This window comes from Oreochromis aureus, linkage group 20, assembly GCF_013358895.1.
Source record: "Oreochromis aureus strain Israel breed Guangdong linkage group 20, ZZ_aureus, whole genome shotgun sequence".
Lineage (NCBI taxonomy): Eukaryota > Metazoa > Chordata > Actinopteri > Cichliformes > Cichlidae > Oreochromis > Oreochromis aureus.
This window is the reverse complement of record NC_052961.1, coordinates 18,298,489-18,319,328: the sequence shown is the minus strand read 5'-3', so window position 1 is coordinate 18,319,328 and position 20,840 is coordinate 18,298,489. Positions and strand designations below refer to the sequence as shown.

The 20,840-nt window shown below is 40.7% G+C and overlaps 2 protein-coding genes and 1 non-coding gene across 4 annotated transcripts in view; all 3 read left to right on the top strand.

The window, feature by feature from the left end:
• Positions 1–5,440, top strand: part of camkvl (CaM kinase-like vesicle-associated, like) — a 41,859-nt gene extending 36,419 nt beyond the window's left edge. The window contains exons 7-11 of the mRNA XM_031753275.2: positions 433–508; positions 675–811; positions 1,078–1,156; positions 1,234–1,321; positions 2,851–5,440. Of these exons, the coding sequence (XP_031609135.1) occupies positions 433–508; positions 675–811; positions 1,078–1,156; positions 1,234–1,321; positions 2,851–4,341 (1,871 nt within the window). The 3' untranslated portion in view covers positions 4,342–5,440. The remainder of the gene's footprint in view (positions 1–432; positions 509–674; positions 812–1,077; positions 1,157–1,233; positions 1,322–2,850) is intronic.
• Positions 5,441–5,884: 444 nt separating this feature from the next.
• Positions 5,885–20,696, top strand: uba1 (ubiquitin-like modifier activating enzyme 1). Of its 2 annotated transcripts, none has more exons than XM_031753224.2 (26): positions 5,885–6,099; positions 9,251–9,367; positions 9,449–9,507; positions 9,618–9,786; positions 11,130–11,264; positions 11,348–11,454; positions 11,542–11,632; positions 11,774–11,906; positions 12,020–12,117; positions 12,283–12,429; positions 12,671–12,847; positions 13,066–13,173; positions 13,267–13,347; positions 14,060–14,212; positions 14,791–14,956; positions 15,075–15,271; positions 15,681–15,745; positions 16,232–16,427; positions 17,321–17,395; positions 17,477–17,666; positions 17,824–17,909; positions 18,318–18,410; positions 18,668–18,859; positions 19,169–19,270; positions 19,387–19,487; positions 19,587–20,696. In XM_031753224.2, the coding sequence occupies exons 2-26, from the start codon at positions 9,251–9,253 to the stop codon at positions 19,720–19,722; spliced, it is 3,174 nt and encodes a 1,057-aa protein (XP_031609084.1). In that variant the 5' UTR covers positions 5,885–6,099; the 3' UTR covers positions 19,723–20,696. The 2 variants fall into 2 exon arrangements, with proteins under 2 accessions (XP_031609084.1, XP_031609085.1); XM_031753225.2 differs by lacking the exon at positions 5,885–6,099 and adding an exon at positions 7,528–7,754.
• LOC116330855 lies at positions 18,950–19,071 on the top strand. The gene has a single exon (XR_004200269.1). It is a non-coding gene; the product is annotated as a small nucleolar RNA U6-53/MBII-28 (small nucleolar RNA).
• Positions 20,697–20,840: the final 144 nt, after the last annotated feature.

Genomic DNA, 20,840 nt, shown 5'->3' with positions numbered 1-20,840 from the left:
CGATAGAAAACATAAGCAGAATTGCAAACAATCAAACTCTTCTATTCTATTCCTCCTCTCTTTTCATCTCCTGTCATTTCATGTGCACTGTCTCTCTCTCCTCTCTGTGTCACTGAGATTTATGTGAGGGCAACTTGAAGTACAGGACTGTCCCTTGCCCTGATTCTCTCAACCGAGATGCCAGGACAGTTATTCATAATGCTGAACTGAGTAATTACACTAATAAATAAGGGAAGCGAATAGTGGCCCTGGTGGGAAAATGATGCAAAAAAAAAAGAGAGAGAGAGAATTAAAATTGGAGATAGCCTTCGGAGGCAAGTTGCCCATGCAGCTTAGAGATATAACTATGGTGTGAAGGTTTGTAAATAAAATACATTTCTCTGCCTCTTACACACATTTTCTCTATCTGCTTCATTCATTGCTGTTTCTCAGCTCCTGAAGTGGTGGCTCGTCACCGATATGGCCGTCCTGTGGACTGCTGGGCTGTGGGTGTCATCATGTACATACTGTGAGTCTCACCGCTAATTACAAACACTGTAATATAACACTCACTGGGCTTTAACAGAATTGCTTTGTTTGAAATATAGTGAGCATTCCTAGAAGTTGTGTACAGGGGATAATTATACTTCTTCTCTCTCTTTCTGTATGTTTTTTGGTTTTTTTGTTTTTTGCAGCTTATCGGGTAACCCTCCTTTTTACGATGAAACAGAGGAAGAAAACACAGATCTGCATAATCGCATCATTTTCTGCCGGATTGTTGCTGGGGATTTTGAGTTTGATTCTCCTTACTGGGATGACATTTCACCTGCAGGTATAAAACTCCACCACATGGTGGCAGTGAATACTGTACTTTCTTTCTTAATATGACAGTTTATCAGTAAATTTAATTTAGAGCATCATTAGGTAAAACATTTTGTGCCACTTTGTCATTTTTATCAAAATTGCCATCGTCATGAAATACTTTGCAGAGCAAAACTGAAAACAGCACAGAATGTTTTATGTTTTCGCTTTTTAAAGACTGCATATATGATTTCTTAAGATGCCTCATTTGCCTTTTCGTTTCTCTCTCTCTTTCAGCTAAGGAGCTTGTCTGTCGCCTGATGGAAGTGGACCAGATGCTGAGAATCACAGCGCAAGATGCGCTTTACCATGAGTGGTAATCATGTGCACATACTGACAATAGCAACAAAAGTCTTGGCACACAGCTACATTTACTTGTATGTTGTGTCTCAGGATTGCAGGGAACGGTGCATCAGAAAAGAACCTGAAGGATGGCGTGTGTGCCCAGTTTGAAAAGAACTTTGCAAAGGCCAAATGGCGGGTATGTATTCACTCCTGCTCTGTAAATGTGAGATTAAATGAAGTTGGAAATAATAGCAGCAGAGGAATATTGGAGGAGAAACCAGATGAAGACCAGGGTCTTAATGTGCTTTTAGCTCGTAACACAACTCAGCAGAGGTATGTTTAAAGTCTGTGAATGACATGGTGGAACTGATAAGGCGATCCAGGGATGAGACTGGTGAAGACAAAGAAGGAAAATGGTGGCAATGCTAACCTAACAGCTTAAGTAACAGCAACAATCCTCTTCTCTCTTTCTCCATGTGGTTCCCAGGAATTAAAGGTATTGTTTTTCATTCTGAAGGACAGTGGAAGGGCAGAGCGTGGGGAGAAACTCACATTTAGTCCAGAATGACTCAATAACGCATCTTTCTGATAGCCAAATATGCTTTTAAGTTAAAAAGAGATTTTTATCAGAACCTATCTCTATAAAAATCAGTTTGGAAAAAATGTTATATTAAATGTTAAACCCAAGTCAGCTTTGAGATGTATTGATCATGTCAGGGGCCGTTGAAACTCTTCCCAAGCTCTGTTCCTGCCCACTGTCACTCTGCCTGTCCCAGAAGAGATCCATCCACTCTGCCCCACTTTTTGTCATTGGATTACACCCAGATGTTCAAAGTGGCCTGCTCTACTCCTTTCCTTCTCCTCATCTGCACTAGTTTATGAATCCAGATCTGCAAATGTGAGATAAGCAACAGAGAAGCAAGTTTTTTTTTCTTCACTACTTTTGTAGTATTTAAATTAGTGTAGATAAGGAGAGGGTTAAATGGAAAGGACAAAAGGGTTCTTAGCCACTGTGAACTTATGAACTGCCGTGATTTATACTGTAAGGCCCTCTGGCATTCCTCTTACGTGAATCCTGGCCCATTGTCCCATACTGTTGTTACATTTAAATCATTTTTGAAGCAATACGAAAGCTTCTCAGTTAAGAGATATTGTTTTCAGTAGCATTTTTGTGTCCTAGTGGCTTTTCACTTCCAGAGAATTCAAGGGAATTCGTTTCCCTGGTTTATTAGCAGTTATTAAGCTCACACATTCCCCCCTGACTCCTTCAGTGTTTGTAGAGCAGAAGGAATCAGATCGGTGTAACATTTATAAGAAGGGGATTTATACACATTTGCTTGATTACTTTTTCCAGTCAGCAAGCACTCAAGGAGTTTCTTGGGGAGGGTGAGACTTGAGATTGATTTAAACCAGGGCACAATATGTCATAGCCTTCTGGAAGTAAACAACCGGCACTAATCTACCTTCATGTCACACAAATCATATCTCAGCTCTTAGTACGAAGTTGCTAAAATCATGGTGTGTTGACAGGCTTTTTTGTCAAATGCTTGTCCTTGAAGCTTATTTTTTAAGCTTTTCCATAACTATGTTATCAAAGTATTTATTTTTTTTAGCGGGGGGGAAGAGGAAATATATTTTAACGAAAATTAAATGTGCTGCAGATCTCATTCTTTTCATTCTAACCATCCTTCTCTTGTTTTTCTTCTACTTCTGTCTGTTTCGCAGAAAGCGATCCGTGTCACCACCTTCATGCAACGCCTGAAGAATTCAGAAGCATTGATTGATAGCTCTGCTGAGGTTCAGGGTAGTGAGGAGGCAGGGGATGGTGAAGGGGGTGCGTCGCAGGGAACAAGTGATGAGGGAGAGAAAGGGACGAGTGATGGTGGGGTGACATCAAGTAGTGTGTCTTTAGAAGTTACTATTGAGAGTATGCCCTCTGGTATGGACCAGAGTAAAGAGACAGTTAAGGCTGGAGAAAAACAAGAGGAGGTAAAGATGCATATAGGCCCATCTGTAGGAACTTCGCCATCAGGTGTAGAGGACCTTTTCTGTCAATCAAATGCGGTCCCCAACTGTACCCAGGAACAGCCTGACAAGGTTGGTGTAAAGAAAGGAGCAGGTGACGGAACCAGGAAAATGGCTGCAAATTTGGGCCAAAATAAAGTTATTCCAGAATTCAAACAGACGCCTGCGGTGAGCCCTGAGGCCTCAAAGCTATTAGACAGCACTTCGGGCATTAATCTTGACAAAAAACACATATCGTCCTCCCCTGATCCCAGCAGCAAACGTAAAATGGCTGCAACACTTCATGCCCCTTCACACACAGCATCCGCTGTTGCATCAGCCTCACCGCTGAAGAGACCAGTCACACAAAGCGAGCAAAAGGATGAGACTGATGGAAGTTGGTGTCAGACACAAATACCTGAAGCGGTGGCAGAGAAGTCTGTGGTGGCGCCAGTCACTCCAGCAGTGGGGCCAGGTACAGGGGTGGATGGAGGACTAGGAGTCAGGCTAAGGGGCGATGCCAGTCCAGTAGATAGGCAGGACAGGAATGCCAGAAGAACAGATAGATACAGCGCTGAGTTTAGTATACCAAGAGCAGGTGCTACACCGGGACAGGCTTGCTATGCAGTTGGAAGCTCTGCTAGCTTGGGCCGTCATGCCACACCATACAATCCAGAGGTTGGGGCTATGGGGATGGGGATGGCTGGGAGCTATGGGAGTCCATACAGTTCCCTGTATACGAGTGGAGGAGGTGTAGGGAGGTATGGAACTGGGCTACAGCACAGTGGGGGGAGCAGCACTTCAACCGATTGGCAAATGGACAGTGTGATCGAGCAGATAGAAAAGCAAATGGCTGCTGTGCTGGAGAAGATCGAAGGAGACATGCCGTCGCTCCTAGAGCAAATCAGTGACTGTCCTGCTGAGCAACCTCGAGCTCGGAGCACACACGCCTCTCCCGCCACCTCTCGTGCACGCCCCTCACAGCGGTCCACATCTGCAACCACCGGCACCCCACCACCACTTCCTACCTCTCCCAGACCTGTGCTGCCATCTCTTCCTCGCATTAGCATTCCTCCTCCTGCCTATCCCCCACCATCTCCACCCACAGAAGCCTCACCCCAGGCGCTGGGAGAGCAGGAAGACAGAGATGTACAGGCGGCTCCTGCTCATTCAAGCCAGTCACCAAGACCTGGGATAGGCAGGGGACTATGAGGCAGGTGTGCATGATGCAATACACAAAGGCAAAAATACCTGGAACACTGTATTCATAGTTAAACTTAAGGATTTAATGACTGTCTCACCCAGAAGGACTGCCTAATTGTGCGCAAAAAGAGAAGTTATTACACTGTTGTTTGGTTTGGCTGCATATTCATACCAGATGACCCTACGCCCTTCTGACATTCCAAACACTTTCATCACTGGAGTCTAGAGGGATTGGAGTACAATATATATATTTCTGTATGACAGCTTCACAGATCAAGATCTTAAAAGTTTGTTAAGATCTAAAGAAAGTATGCTAAATCCAGATTGTGTGCCTAAATGTTTACCACACAACGACCTCATATGGAAATCCAAGCACTCAACAAATTTCCAAGTTATGAAGCTGCACAAATAAGAATGGCGAAATTCTCAACTAACAGTGAAAGAAAAGATCTAAATAAAGTATTATACTCTAAAAACTGTAAATAAACAAAATCAAACTAGGTTCCTAAGTCATATTTTTCTTCCATGGTGTGAACTTCCAAAGTGACATTTACTTGTTTTTTTTGTTCAAAGCAGATCGTCCCATGATTTATTTTTGGGGGGTTACTATGTATTTATGTGGCTATTTATTCTGTTGTGATGCTTGGTGTCACAAAGTTGTACAGAAATATGTGAAACTGATTTGATAAAGCCATTCCCCTGGTTGCAAGAAATTAAAATTTGTTTTATTAAACAGTATATTTAAACTTAAACTGTCACTTAGACTTATGAGTTGTTCCACATCTGTCAGAGAGCTGGGGAAAATATACTGTATAAAGGCTTTGTAATAACACAGTAACACTTATATTTTCTCTCCTTTTTCCCCCAAACATTTCCAGATAGTTTGTTTTCGTTTGCTCCAGTTTTGTCAGCACATTCATTTAGTACCGTTAACTGGACAATCCTGCCTATTTTATCCTTTTCATCATAAAACTGTTCTGACTTTTGTTCTGCTATTGGGTGTATGTAATACCAGATTCTGTGCTTTTCTCCTGAACAAGTCTAGATCTCCACTATTCTGTCCCTATGTAAAATGTGCACTGTTTGCAAGTCTTTCAATAAAAGTAAGCCAGTAAATACATGCATATATATTGAGTTGTTTAAAATCATTTGATCACTCTTCAAAAAAACATTTTAGAATTACAGCCGTGTTTTGTTGTTTTGTTTTTTACGTGCTTAATCAACATTTATCCAAAAGGCAGATTTCTGACAGGCGTTCTATTATATTATCCTATATGCCTACAAGTCCCATAAGGCACTGCGTGAACTTCGGTTTAGTCCATGGTTGTAAGGCTACGGGGGTAACAAAAGTAGTCTTGTTTCTAAATATACAACTAAACCACAGAGCAGTGTAATATTCAGTACGCTTTATCTTGTGGATGGGATGTGTGAACGTTAACGATTAATTAAAAGACAGAGCAGACACAAACCAATCTTATTCATTTTCAATTAACCCCAAGACCCGGAATGATGGTTGTGCCTGTAACGTGCACATGTTGCTGCTTTGCTTTGCTTTCAACTGAAATAGAGTGAGGGGAAACGGGTTGGGAACAGCCGGACAGCCAGCCGTCCAGCGGAAAAAACTCACACAGAGCCCGCCACCGTGACACACTTTTCACTTTGCAGTCAGTGGCGGTGTTGAATTGTCACCTTGGTTGTTGTTTTTCTTTGCTTAAGCAGAAGCCGATTTTTAATACTCCAGATCAGGCCGAGTAAATATCGGATGTGGTAAGTTCTGCACACTTGTGTAAGCTCTCGTCCTGGTGATGTTAGCCTCAGCTAGTTTGCTAATGTTAGCTAGTTAGCTAACATAGCGGCACAAGAAGGGGAAAAAGTCGCTGGGTGGCTAGATAGCTCGAAAGCTAGCCGCACACAAGCTAACAACTACGCAGTCTTTTGATGTGCGTTATCGGTAGTCGTTAATGTTAGTTGCAGACGGCTGAGCGAACCATTTAAGCTCCTTGCTCCGCTAACGGTAGCTAACAAGGCACTGACACGTAACTGTTAACGGCAAATTAGCATTTGCACGTTTTTATGTGCACGGGGTTGCTGCTTTAATTAATGTTAGGCGATAAATAACGTTAATGGTAGCTAGAAGGCTAGTTGCTTCAAACATTTGATGGATACTACGTTGAAAGACAGACACGAGCTAACTGGCATCACGAGCGTACATGCTGGCACTATTTTTTTTCCTCGTATATCTGATTGTATATGTAGGGTTCCCGTTTCGATGGCACGTTATCGGCGTTATCACAGTAACCTAACCTAACACTGGCTAGTCTCTCTGTTTAGCTTGTCAAGTTAGGCAGCCTATTATTCGGACATCATTGATATTCGTATGCTTCAGTTCAAAGGGAACGGTGTAATACTAGGGTCTTAAGCATTTTCTAGTTGGAAGATGAGAATAGGGGATCACCTCGACATGTGTACCCGAGTATATGCGGCCCACTCTTTTTTTTTTTTTTTTTTTTTTTCCTGGGCCTTTGTCATTTACTAGGCACCCCCTCCCCCAATACTCTTCTGCAAGGAGTGCTCACCCCTAACCTCAATGTGACTAAAAGGCCCAGACGCTCAGCATCACTAGCTAATAAGGATCGTACACTATCCGACTTGAGTAGTGATGATAATTGCTGAATTCAGAAAATAGTCAAAACAATTGGTGTGTTAAGTGGAATGTGGCAAATTGTGCTCCAGTGAGAGTATATCCAATGGAGTTGTAAAATGTGTTCTTTATGATGGTGCATTGTTGCAAGTTTGGTGTTCAGCTTTGTTTATGGAGTTCACATGAAGATGACTGATCACTGCTAATCTGCCTCTGAAACAAAGGTGTTGTTACTGAGGAGTTACATTCAGCTCCGTTAAGGGAGAATCCTTTCATGCAATGATCTCAGACATGCCCGGAGTTATTATTTTTTTTCCATTAAGTGTTGTTTTTTTCACTAGATTATTGGAGATCCTACTGTTCATTGTACAGTAAGATACTTGGCATGCATCCTCTCGTAGCGAGGGCGGGATCAACGCGCTTTAGCTTGGGCTTGAAGAGCCAATGAGCCGAGGACCTGGATGAGCAGCGTGCTTGCAACCACCCTTTCCTGTTGAATATTTCAGCCCCTGCGTCACAGCTCCTCCGCCCCTTTCTCCCCATCTGCCATTTTGGTTTTGTTCCTGTCTGCAGTCGCAAAGCCAGCAGCGCAATTACATAGGAGAGACTATCGGCGCAACGACATAGTGACTCGACAATATAGTGCAGACCACCCCAATTCCGCATCGCGTTTCTTTTCTCTGTACAAATCGTCGAATATACAATCAGCGTTTTTACTGACAGCTACACACAGCAGGACAGGAGCGGGTTCGCATTGGGAAGGGACCGAGAAGGATTATTGGTAAGGAAAGGGAAATCAATGGAGCACGAGTGTAGTGGCTTGGCTTGTATTCGTAGTGTTTATGTTAAGTGACAAAGTTAAATTGTGCTTTTTGTTAGATGCCTAGACATTAACCCATATCCATATAGAAGCTGTGGTAGACGCCTGTCAAATCCGTTGCTCTCCAGTGCGAGAAGGTCGGTTGGAGTGTAGCCACAGCTGCTAGCTTGTAAAATTGTGTTCCGCACTGAGGGTAATGCAGGCCTAGGCCGAGCTGCTAATGGATAAGCTGACAAGCTGGTGTTTTCTTCCCTCTAAGTTATTAATGTTTAGACTCTGTCCACTTGCCAAATCACTTAACCGATTAGTGGTTCGGAACCTACTTAGTTTTCTATTGGTGCTGTTATCTGACAGTTAATTTATATTTTTCTACACATTGAGATCTTTAAATCGACTGCTACCCGTTAACGTTTTCTAGTAGGATTGGCAAACTACTGTAACAGCCGGGCGGCTTTGCTGTATCATGCCGGACGCCTTCATTTTCGGTTTTGACAAGCGAGACCGTTCAGTTAACGGTGATATGAAAGCTATTTTAGGCTGGTTGCAGTCGTATGAAAATTTGCCCAGGTGTCCTCATGATTTAAAGTCGTAGAGAGGGTTATAAACTGATACGTGTGCCTTGGGAAATGCACGGAAGTTGGCGCCGCATTGGATGCGGAAATTGTGCCCGATTTTTTTTTTTCTTTTCTTTTTTTTGTGCGCCTAGAATGTATTTGAAAAATACTGCGGCCCTCCCGAGTGCAGAGGTTTATCGCGACTATTGCGTTGCGTCAGAAATCTAAATGCATAAGTAAATGCATTGCTATTAAATGTTGCTGTTTAGAGCTTTCTTGTAACATCGCCATCTACAACTTAGTTGCAGCACAGCATGGTCCTTGTGTCCGCACCTGCCAGCCATTGTGTGGTATTGCTCAGTTTACCGCAGTGAACTTTTAATGATTCAGCTCTTTTCCTTGAAACGATGTTGGGTGTCCATAAATACCAGGAAAATAAACAAAAGAAGTATCTAAACAAACCTGTGCTTTCTGTGAGCATGAAAGAACCGGTAATGCTATTCATGTCTCTTCCCAGCCTCAGTTCGTTTTCTAGCAGATTTGTGTTTGGCCTGAAGCCAGCCCAGCTGCTCTCTAGGCTAAAAATCCTCTCTTCAAAATGAGGGGGACTGGTTAGCCTTTAGTTTAGGTACTTATTATAATGGAACCATAGCAGTGAATTATAAAATTACTACAGTTTATATTAACTGGAATCAGTTGGCTTCTGAGAACATTCAGGAAATCCAAGCTTGTTGACAGTGTGCTGTCTTTGTCTTCTTTTCTTTTTTTTCTTAATGATGTAAGGTGTCGTTCTTTTATTCTGTATTTATTGCAAACTACCAAAAATCTTATAGGGCAGTTGTTAACTGGTAACATGCATGTGCTTGAATGACAACTTAATTTATGACGGTGGTTAATGCACAGATGTCCAGCTCGCCGCTGTCCAAGAAGCGTCGCTTGTCAGGAACAGAGACGAAGACGGGATCCCACTGCTCCTCCTCTAACTCTGTCAGAACTGATCTGTCCCACACACCTGCCAACGTGAGTGCAAACACATTTACTCTATAGAGTGAGTAGAACTTGTAACATAAACTGATTACACTTCATGTTGTCTTTTCTCAGGGCATGGCTAAGAATGGCAATGATGCTGAGATCGATGAAGGCCTGTACTCAAGACAGCTGTAAGCTTCTTTTTTTGGGGGGGGAGGGGTGGATGTTGGACTTTATCATTATTGTGCTTGACATCTACCAATACATAATGCTACCAATGGTTCTTTATGTTATTATTTAGTTACGTGCTGGGCCATGAAGCTATGAAGCGCATGCAGAACTCCAATGTCCTCATCTCTGGTATGAGAGGCCTTGGAGTTGAGATTGCCAAGAATGTGATCCTGGGAGGAGTTAGAAGTGTCACTATACATGACGAAGGAGTTGCAGAATGGAGAGACCTCTCTTCCCAGGTGTGTGAAAGCACAGATATTTTAATTTAAAATTTTTGCAGTAGTTTATTTTTCCTGATTAAGTTACACAAGGAATTGCAGTTTGTAGACTCATCTCTTGTCTCTGAGCATGATTCCAAAGTGCACTGTGGCTTTATCTATTGAGTTATGTGTTGTTGTGTATTGCTAACATCCAGAAAGAGTACTAAAGCCACCCCCCCACCCTTGCTAACCATGAGCTGACCCAGATTTACCAGTGGGTGGCCTCTTCCCAGGTTCATAATCGTAGTACAGCCAGTCTATTAAAGGACATAATTTAGTAGAGCAAGAGTAGATTGCTTTTATTTGTCTGTCAAAACTTTGAATCATGTTATGTCTCATCAAACTGCATACTTGTATGAACAGATTCCTTAGGTATTAACTTGAGGCATTTTTCTGTTGTTGTTACTACCAAAGTGTCATTGTGGTTAGACACAGATTATTATTATTATTAGTAGTTTTTTTTTTTTTTTTTTTTTTTTTAAAGACTCGCTGGGGAACATAGTCATTTTTATGTGAATGATGTTGCGATATGACATTTTTTCATGTAAAAAGATATACTGGTATTGTGGATTATATTATAAGACACAACCCTAATTTATTTACAGGGCAGCTTAAGTGCATTGCATTTGTATTGTACATTTGTGTTTTCAATTATGTGATTCAGTCCTAATAACAGAAATATGGAAAAAGATAAATGGTTAACCTGTAGTTTTTTTGTTTTGTTTTTTAAGAAAGAAAGAAAGCACTCATTGTTGATGTGCTTTAGGAGTTCAAATAATGGCTTGAAGTTTTGAGACCAAATTTTACATTTAGTCTATTTTTCATTTTACCTTAAATAAACTCGAGTTTCTTTGCTTGGTTTTCTCTGGGCTGACAGTCCAAACTGGTTTAGGGCAAATGAACCAGCCAAGACCACTTAACAATATAATGTTAGTCAAACTGAGTTGGGTGAGATTTCTTTTCTTTTCAGCAAATCTAAGCACTGCTTAGTTTTCATGAATATAACAGCATAACTACAAATAAAACTCATCTGCTCTTGATAACCATTTTAATGTTATGCACTTAAGCATGAGAATGTAGGCAGTATACCTTGATCAGTCAAGCCATTTAAGTGGTAGTCTGTTGTTTTTATTCTCTTTGACACATTCTGAAGTCCTTTCAAAAGAAAAGGTGGACCCACAGAAGAATATGGCTAAACACACAAATGAAGTAAAGTTCACACTGAGTCCATGTTATTCACTAGAATATTCCTTAATGTCATGTTTGGCTATAGTATTGGCAGTTATTGCTTAATGACAGCATCAGTATTTCTGTATGGCTAGTTTTACCTTCGGGAGGAGGACCTGGGCAAGAACAGGGCAGAAGTGAGTCAGGCCCGCCTGGCTGAACTGAACAGCTATGTTCCTGTGACTGGTTACACTGGACCACTGACTGAAGACTACTTGACCAAGTTCCAGGTATAAATTTAGCATAAGAAAACTCCCTAGTCATTTTACCGTTTTGGAAAGAGTTTTTAATTTAGTCTTATTTTGAAATCTAGGTGGTAGTGCTGACTAACTCAACTCTGGATGAGCAGCAGAATCTAGGAGAGTTCTGCCACAGCAAGGGAATCAAGCTGATTATTGCGGACACTCGTGGTCTGTTTGGGTAAGATTAAGAACTCTGTTTAGTGTTCACATGAAGTACATCCGTCAGCATCTAATGTTTTTGTGCTTTATAATTTCTCTTTTGTAGTCAACTTTTCTGTGACTTTGGGGAAGAGATGATTGTGTATGACACCAATGGAGAGCAGCCATTAAGTGCTATGATTTCCATGATCACAAAGGTTAGTCTTGGTTCTTTTATCCCCCCTGACAATGCTGATTTTTCCTTCTTTTCTTTTTTTTTACTACTACCTGCTTTTTAGGAGTAAATTAAAGCTTCATGGCAGTTGTGCCTGAAAAGTTGCACATTTTGGTTTCTCCAGGACAATGCAGGGGTCGTGACATGTCTGGATGAAGCTCGCCATGGCTTTGAGAGTGGAGATTATGTTACGTTTACTGAGATTCAGGGTATGACTGAGCTCAATGGTTGCAAACCGGTCGAAATTAAAGTTCTTGGTAAGAACACACTTTTTTCTTCTTTTTTTTTTTTTTTTTGTCCCACAAATGAGTACATTTTGGTCACTCTGTTATGAGTTTACAAGTTCATGCAATGTCCTGTATTTTACTAGGTCCATACACCTTCAGCATCTGTGACACAAGTGGCTTTACAGATTACATAAGAGGAGGAATAGTTTCCCAGGTTAAAATGCCCAAGAAGATCAGTTTTGTAAGTAGTTGCCATTTTGCACATGAAATTACTAGCATTATCTCATTTCTACAGATAGTGTAGTGTGAATTCTCATGATAATACCAATATAACCTTACCATCTGGCATTACTGTCACCAGTGGAAAGGCCCAGCTTCACTACCTTGCATTTCTTTCCCTGTTCAGCAATCGCTCTCCTCATCGATGGCCGAGCCTGAGTTCCTGATGACAGACTTTGCCAAGATGGAGTTTCCAGGACAGCTGCACCTAGGCTTCCAGGCTATCCATGCCTTCCAGAAAAAACATGGCCATCTTCCAGCACCTTGGAGCCAGGTACATATCACTCATGATGGTGGGAATATTCTGTTATTTGAGAAATCAGTTGCTTCTCTTTCTTTTTTTTTTTTTTTTTTTTTTTCAAAGTGGGATCTTCTTGGAAAGGGGGAAGCACTTTCATTAAATCCATGTGCTAAAATAAAATAGTTCTGCATAAAAAGTGCAGCACAACACAGCAAAAGTAAAGTCTGTTTATAGTTAATATTTTGTAATTTACCGTGAATTGTGTGCATTCCAGGCGGATGGTGAAGAGCTATTGGCATTGGCCAAAGACGTGAACTCTGCTCAGACTGGGTCGGCCAAAGTGGAACAGCTGAATGAATCTCTTATCAAAAAGTTGTCATATGTTGCTGCTGGTGACCTGGCCCCTGTCAATGCCTTCATTGGAGGGCTGGCTGCACAGGAAGTGATGAAGGTCAGTGGAAAGCTGTATGCAAATTGAAGATGAAAGCCTTTTCCCTACAATATTAACTGTAGTTCTTTATATTAAAGAAAAATATATTTTCATCAACAGGCACTGATAAGCCAGTTCTTATCAGTGCCTGTGAAGAGTCATTTTACATTGGGTATGATTAGACATGTTTTGAAATGGAGAAGGTTTTCCTGTATTTCATGTGCTGTTTGATGTTTTAGGCATGCACAGGAAAATTTTTGCCTATAATGCAATGGCTGTACTTTGATGCCCTGGAGTGCTTGGCTGAAGAGGAGGGATTCATGCTCACAGAGGAAGAGTGTGCCCCTGTAGGTGTTCAAAGCATATTAAAAATGCAAGTACTGAATCTAGTTGATGGCAATAAATGATGGTGCTAAATTTGTTATGTCTTTTTCTCCAAGAAAAACTGTCGATATGATGGACAGATTGCAGTGTTTGGCACCAAAATGCAGGATTTGCTTGCCAAACAGCGTTACTTCTTGGTGAGTGTGTCAATGTAAAAGTTCTGTTACCTTCTTCAATTTCCTGTTACTAGGAAGTTTTAAAAAAATAAGTTTGTCAGAAAAATTTTCGCAAAAGACAAACTTAGAAATACCTTTATCCCACTATAAAATACTATGAACTAAAATCTGATAAAGAATATTTCTTGGTGCTATTCTTCAGGCGCTATTCTCAGAATGCCAGGGGAAATAGATCTTATAAGATCTTTAGTGGTAGTGTTTATCTTTTTGCTCTTGTGCCTAAAATTTTCCAACAGAAAGTTGATTCTTGTTTGAATGCTCAGTTGAGGGTTTATTTTTTAAATTTGATTTAATTGCACAGTGACAAAGAACACTATCAATTCTTGGGATATGCATGGGCACTTATTTACTATTTGAGATTGTGTGTGAGAGTGAGATGGTGGCAGCTGCATCTAAGCCAAAATATATCAGCTGTTAGTTCTTTGTCTCATAATTAACACAATAGTGTATTGACACTTCTGTGTTAATTGAGTGCCACCTACCATGTTCCAGTGCATGTCAAAGCTGTTGGGGTTAACCTTTCTGGTGGGAATCCGGCAAACAGAATATCAGCTTTTCCCATTAACCATAGCATTTCTCTGACATTGAGTGACATGTAGTAATGGTGTAAATGGAAGGTTCAAATGTATGACAAACCATTATAGCTTTATTCACAGATTTCTAATCCTTCCAGGTTGGGGCTGGTGCCATTGGTTGTGAGCTGCTGAAAAACTTTGCCATGATTGGACTGGCTACTGGGGAGGGAGAGGTCATTGTGACTGACATGGACACCATAGAAAAATCTAACCTCAACAGGCAGTTCCTCTTCAGACCTTGGGATGTTACGGTCTGTATCATCTTAACTCAACTTGTTTGATGAACTCTATTGATCGATGTTTCCGCACAGCACTGTTTATGGCTTTCCTATAACACCGAAGTGCACTTATAGATTATGTTTTGTATTTTATATGTTGATATATGATGTTGATAGAGGCAATGTTACGGTCACTGGCGTAACAGGCAATTTAAAATTTATGGTGTGTGTGTTTTAAAGTTTAAAAAGTCAAAGCAAATTTACCCGCTCCTCACAAACTAAGACTTGACAGCAGCTTTGTACCTGTAGTATCACTAGACTACTAAATGCAAGTAAATGCTAGTATGCACTATCCGTTAATCTGAGGTTATCTGATGCTCAAAAGAAACTGATGGGAGGAACCCTCACCTGACGTAAGTTGTTGGACACGAATATTTTTATTCCCTCCATTTTTAAAGGAGTGCACATTTTGTTGTGTACCTGGAAAAGAAAGCATTAATGTGGACAGCTTTGACCTTTGTACAGAATGTCTCCTCTGATCTTTGTGTTCTTTTGGTCACCTATGATAATGTTATTAGTGAGTTGACTGTTTAGTGTGTGTGCGTTAACAGAAAATGAAGAGTGACACGGCTGCTGCTGCAGTGAAACTGATGAACCCGGCTATCAAGATCACAGGTCACCAGAACAGAGTGGGCCCTGACACAGAAAGGATCTACGATGACGACTTCTTTGAAAGCCTTGATGGAGTTGCCAATGCACTGGACAACGTTGATGCACGTAAGAGATGATGTTGAGTTAAGACATTAAGAATAACTGCTTAATAACTAGGTTAAAAAAAAAAATGGACTCAGTAAAAAAAAAAAAAAAAAAATGTGTGTTTTTCTCTAATGTTCAGGAATGTATATGGATCGGAGGTGTGTATACTATCGTAAACCCTTACTGGAATCAGGCACTCTGGGTACCAAAGGCAATGTCCAGGTTGTGATCCCTTTCCTCACCGAGTCCTACAGCTCCAGTCAAGACCCACCTGAGAAGTCCATCCCCATCTGCACCCTCAAAAACTTCCCGAATGCCATTGAACACACGTTGCAGGTTAGTATATACACAGCCTGAGAGTCTCAGAGTATGTGATTTGCCAGGCAGGATCAAATCTGACGCTTGGAGTCAGCGTAGCCCACAAAATAGTATTGAGAATAGCCATACAGAAACCTTTGTATTAATTTTTACTTTAAAAGGCTCCACCTGGTGTACCAACTACACAATGCACAATTGTAATAGATGAGTTAATCACTTCAGCACAATATGCTTCAGAGAATTTTATTGCATTACCTGTTTCTTCATATACTTTATATCTTCATATAGGTTTGGTTTTTTTTGTTTTTTTTAAATAGCACTGTGTGTGTGGTTATTGTGTCACAGTGTGAATGGAAATATTGTAGGTTTACCAAATATTTTGTTCTTCTATTATTGAACTGCTGTCCTTGTGTTTCTTTCTGTGCAGTGGGCCCGCGATGAGTTTGAGGGACTGTTCAAACAACCACCAGAAAATGCCATGCAGTACCTCACGTATGTAGCTTTTTCTTGTTATTCTAATGCAATCACCTGTCAGCATTATGCTTACCTATTTATATGCTGGGCTCCTTTCATCATAGAAATTCTTCATTGATAAAATTGATTTTGATTAATGAATCAATCTTTATTTATAAAGCACTTTTCATACAAAAAAAAAAAAAACGTAGCACAAAGTGCTTTACATGGTTAAAAGCACTCTCATTAACATAAACGGTCATGAATACACACACATTAGTGGACAAATTCAGTACTTATGAACTTATATAACTTGCCTTTCAACTAAGAATCAATCTGTAAATGTCATAGCCCCCTCTTGGTTTTCGTGGCGCCATTGAGCTGTCTTCTGGTAAAATCTAACCCAAACCTCATGCTCGAAATAATTTTTAAATTCAGCCTGCAGAGTAAATGGTTTAAAAAAAGATGACAGCTCTTCACATTGTCGAAACTAGTCAATGAGGTTTGTAATTTCCGTTCTTGCAGAGATCCTAAGTTCATGGAGCGTACTCTGAAGCTTCCAGGAGCTCAGCCTGCAGAGGTGCTGGAGGCTGTTTATAAGAGTCTTGCCACAGATTGCCCCCAAAACTGGGCTGACTGCGTAGCTTGGGCTCGCAACCACTGGCAGTGTCAATACAGCAACAACATCCGCCAGCTACTGCACAACTTCCCACCAGATCAGGTACAAAGTGAAGGTGCTACAAGATGAATATCAGTTTTCTAACCATTATTGTCTGATCTTGGTTTTACCCGTCTTATCAACTGTTTGCTACTATAGTTGCATTGGTGGTATTCATTTCAGCAACAAGAAAAGTGTTGTCATTTTTCATACAGTATTAGAATATTTTAACTTATTCAACAGATTATATGAAAATGTAACTTCTGCAATGTCCATACATTATGTTTTGTCTGCAAATCTTCTGCTTTTGAGCGCTGTGCCAAACAGGCAGGCTCAGTGACACCAAATTTAGTGAGAGAGAGCGCTGGCTGTGTGTTTAAGTACAGCATGTGTTAGCACAGAGTAGGATAGCAGCTGATAGTCTGAGTTTAGCTTATAGCATAAAAGTTGTCACAAACATGGTAAACCATACTCGGACCATGATATTGGTTTTGAAAATTTCTAAAATTGTTTGATGGTAGATGAATGATTTTACTAAGTCACAAAAACATTGTCATGATTAAGAGACTTTTTATATAAAAGTAAAATATTTACACTCTTGTGTAAAGACAGTTTCGGGCTTCCTGGGAACTTATTCATGCCAGTTTGTACATCTCATTTCCCCTGAAAAGCCATTTATAGATGGTGGACATACATTAGAAACAGCAGAAAAAGTCAAACGGCAGTTTGAGGTGCTGCATATCTATTGCACGAAAGGCTGCCTAGCGGCTCAGTCAGCAGTACTGACGCTGAACCACAAAACCCTAGTTTGCATCTGTAGTTTCTCACCCCCTTTCCTGTCATTTATCTACAGTTTCCTGTTTAATAAATATGCAATTGACACAAAATTACAAAATGGACATGAAAGGTTATCATTATAGCACTTCTAAGTAATACATTTATCATCTGTCTTTTAGCTCACTAGTTCCGGTGCTCCCTTCTGGTCTGGCCCAAAGCGATGTCCTCACCCATTAGAATTCAGCACTAGCAATGTAAGTATGCCGCTGTCATTTATAAGCTTAATATTAGTCTAGTCCAGCCAGTCTCAAACTAATGAATGTTCTTGTTTTCAGGAGCTGCATATGGACTATGTTGTGGCAGCAGCCAACCTGTTTGCTCAAACATACGGCCTGCAAGGCAGCACCGATCGTGCAGGTGTGATCAAGATCTTGCAGGATGTCAAGGTGCCCCCTTTTACCCCACGTTCAGGAGTTAAAATCCATGTCTCTGATCAGGAACTGCAAAATAACAATTCCTCTATTGGTATGTTCACATGTGATTGTGCTGTGGTTGTGTAATAAAGCATATTTTTTGGGTGGATGTTACATCAGCTAAGAGTTGTTTGTGAATCATGTACTGAGTCATGTGTCATTGTGGATGCTTTGACAGTAATGTAACCATTGATCTTGTGATTATGCAGATGATACCAAACTGGAAGAGCTGAAAGCAATGTTGCCTTCACCAGAGTCCTTCCAGTTCAAACTCACCTCCATTGACTTTGAAAAGGTAAAGCATCTCCTTTTGTCAGCTTTAATGAAGATAAATAACATTTTATTTGAATTTATTACAGTTGCCAGTAACAAAGCTAGTCAGTGGCTCAGCACTTCTGTTCACTGTGTGCATTGAGGACTTTGTTCTTTTTATCTGAAAGATTCAATAAAATACAGCATCTGGCTTTGCAGTAAGGCCAATCGGAAACCTAGTATCTTAATAATAACGAGTGTAAGAAAGTATTGTTTCCCTAGCTTTCAAGACTAACTCTGCTTAAATGCCTTTAAGCGGTGCACTGCCAAAACATTGTAACTCTCACGCTAGAATTTCAACCTAACCTTCGGTAGCGCCTATTAATATAACTTTAATCAGCACTACTGGTACTTTTGGTTTGTGTAATGACTGTGGCCTATATGTTAACAGGATGATGACACCAACTTTCACATGGACTTCATTGTGGCAGCCTCCAACCTGAGAGCAGAGAACTATGACATTCCTCCCACAGACAGGCACAAGGTAAAATAACAGACCTAGCTGCAGACTCCTAATTGCTCTCACGCTGGTATTAATTGGAAAATGTGCCTGCTAATAGTATTCACTTTGTAATAGTAATGAAAAAACATTTGAGAGTGCATTCTGTGAAAACAAACAACTTAAACTCAACCTCAGAAATTTACATTTAGTTTTTTCTCTCTATATACACTATAAAGTTTGGGGGGTATATTTTGTTGTTGTTGTTTTCCTTCATCACTGTCCTTTTAATCACCAAACAGAGCAAACTGATAGCTGGTAAGATCATCCCTGCTATCGCCACTACCACAGCAGCAGTTGTCGGCCTAGTGTGCTTGGAGCTCTTCAAGATTATCAAAGGACACAAGAAGCTGGAGTCCTACAAAAATGGCTTCATGAACTTGGCCCTGCCTTTCTTTGCCTTCTCTGAACCCATTGCTGCTCCAAAACACAAGGTAAGCAAATACGTTACCATTTGTTAAGATTTTAAAAAGATGTGCATGATGTCTGCGTTGTAGAGAAATATTTAATTCCAGTATAATAAACTCCTATGATGATTAAGCCATGCTAATACTGATGCACCAGTCAGATGCATTTTGCACTGCCTGGGTGTAAGTGAGTTCAACTTGTCTTCTCACACTGATGGTATCAGTGTGTGCTGAGGAGAAATTTTAATGTATTAACTGGTTATCTTATTGAGCTTATAATTAATATTTCTTCAAAAATATGTATATACTTAAAATACATTTTTGCTGTTTTCGCAGTACTATGAGATTGACTGGACGCTGTGGGATCGCTTTGAGGTCACAGGACTGCAGCCCAATGGGGAAGAAATGACACTCCGACAGTTTCTGGATTACTTTAAAGTATGTTGAGCTCATGGTTTTGTTTGGTTTTTTTGTTGTTTTTTTGTTTTTCTCCACACTGACATGTTTTGTTCTTGGCATTCAACTAACCACTATCTGTTGCTGTTCTTTTATAGAATGAGCATAAGTTGGAGATCACCATGCTTTCTCAGGGAGTGTCCATGTTGTATTCGTTTTTCATGCCTGCTGCCAAACTTAAAGAGAGATTGGACCTACCGTGAGTGCACGTGCATACACCTACTTCCTTATTTGCATGCTGGAATTTTAAAGTTTTTATTCACAGGTTATTCACTGGTTTTCTTTTTGTGTCCTGCAGTATGACGGAGATTGTGACAAAGGTGTCCAAAAAGAAGCTGGGCAAACACGTGAAAGCCCTGGTGTTTGAGCTATGCTGTAACGACCTCTCAGACGAAGATGTGGAAGTGCCCTATGTCAGATACACCATCCGCTGAGCTCCGCACTGAGCCCACCCACAGGAGGGTGGGAGTTACAGGGGGGAGATGGGGATGGGGGTGTTCTAAGTGAGGAGCTAAGATGGGGATTGGGGGTGCGTGGGTTGATCCAGGTCAGCTGTATTGGATCAATCAGTATTTTTTTTAGGCCTGTGGTTTGTGTAAACCTGTGCCTGAGTGTACATAGCCCCAGTAAGCTGAATTAAGAATAACTGTATATGTTAAGAATCCAGTTGGTTCTTGGCTGTGGGAACAGGGGTGTCACTGGAGGAAGGGAGCATGTACACTGGACATCCTGATGTTTTTCAAAAGCACCAACCTCTTGAGTCAATTGATAAGCCTTAGTGGTCTCTTGGTACTCCATATCCCAACAAGTGTCCCAAACAAAACAAAACAAACAAACAAAAAAAATCACTCTTATTGGCCTTCAGCAGTAATGGAGGGTTTTTTTTTTGTTTGTTTTTTTAAATCTAATCCATCTGCTTCCCTCCACTATACTTGCTCTCTCCCTCTTCCAACCTCTGTCTCATAGACACAGTCACAGTCCCACATTAGTTTTATTTGTTTTGTTTTTTCTTAACATATGCACCTAATTAATATGTAAACAGTCAGCCCAGGAGACACCAATAAGCCCAAGCCTTTCCTGACTGGATATCTGACTATCTCACACCACCTGAATACCCCTGCCAGTGTGAGGTACCCCTACACCCTCATTAAACCCACTCTGTGGCTTTTGGAGGGGTTCATGCACATGACATTGGTTTTCTCTTTCTCTTTATATTTTATGTGTTTTGTTATTTTCTATTTTATTTTTTGGGGTGGTTGGACAGAGTTTTGGCGCACACACGTGGTAGATCCTAAACTGTCTTTCTACTTTGTTAACTCCAAATGACTTAACTGTAAGAACAGGGCAATGAGATGTATCTTGAAACGGGAGCACTTAGTGTGATAGTGAATAAACATGTAAAAACATACTGAAGAAGATTGTGTGGTTATTTGTGTGTATGACCCCCCCCAAACACGCACATACACAATGTTTCCAACTGACTCAGTTTCAGTGTCATTCAACAATTCTAAAGTGTCAGAGGTTTGTTTTTCCTGTCTGACCTGTTTCGTGT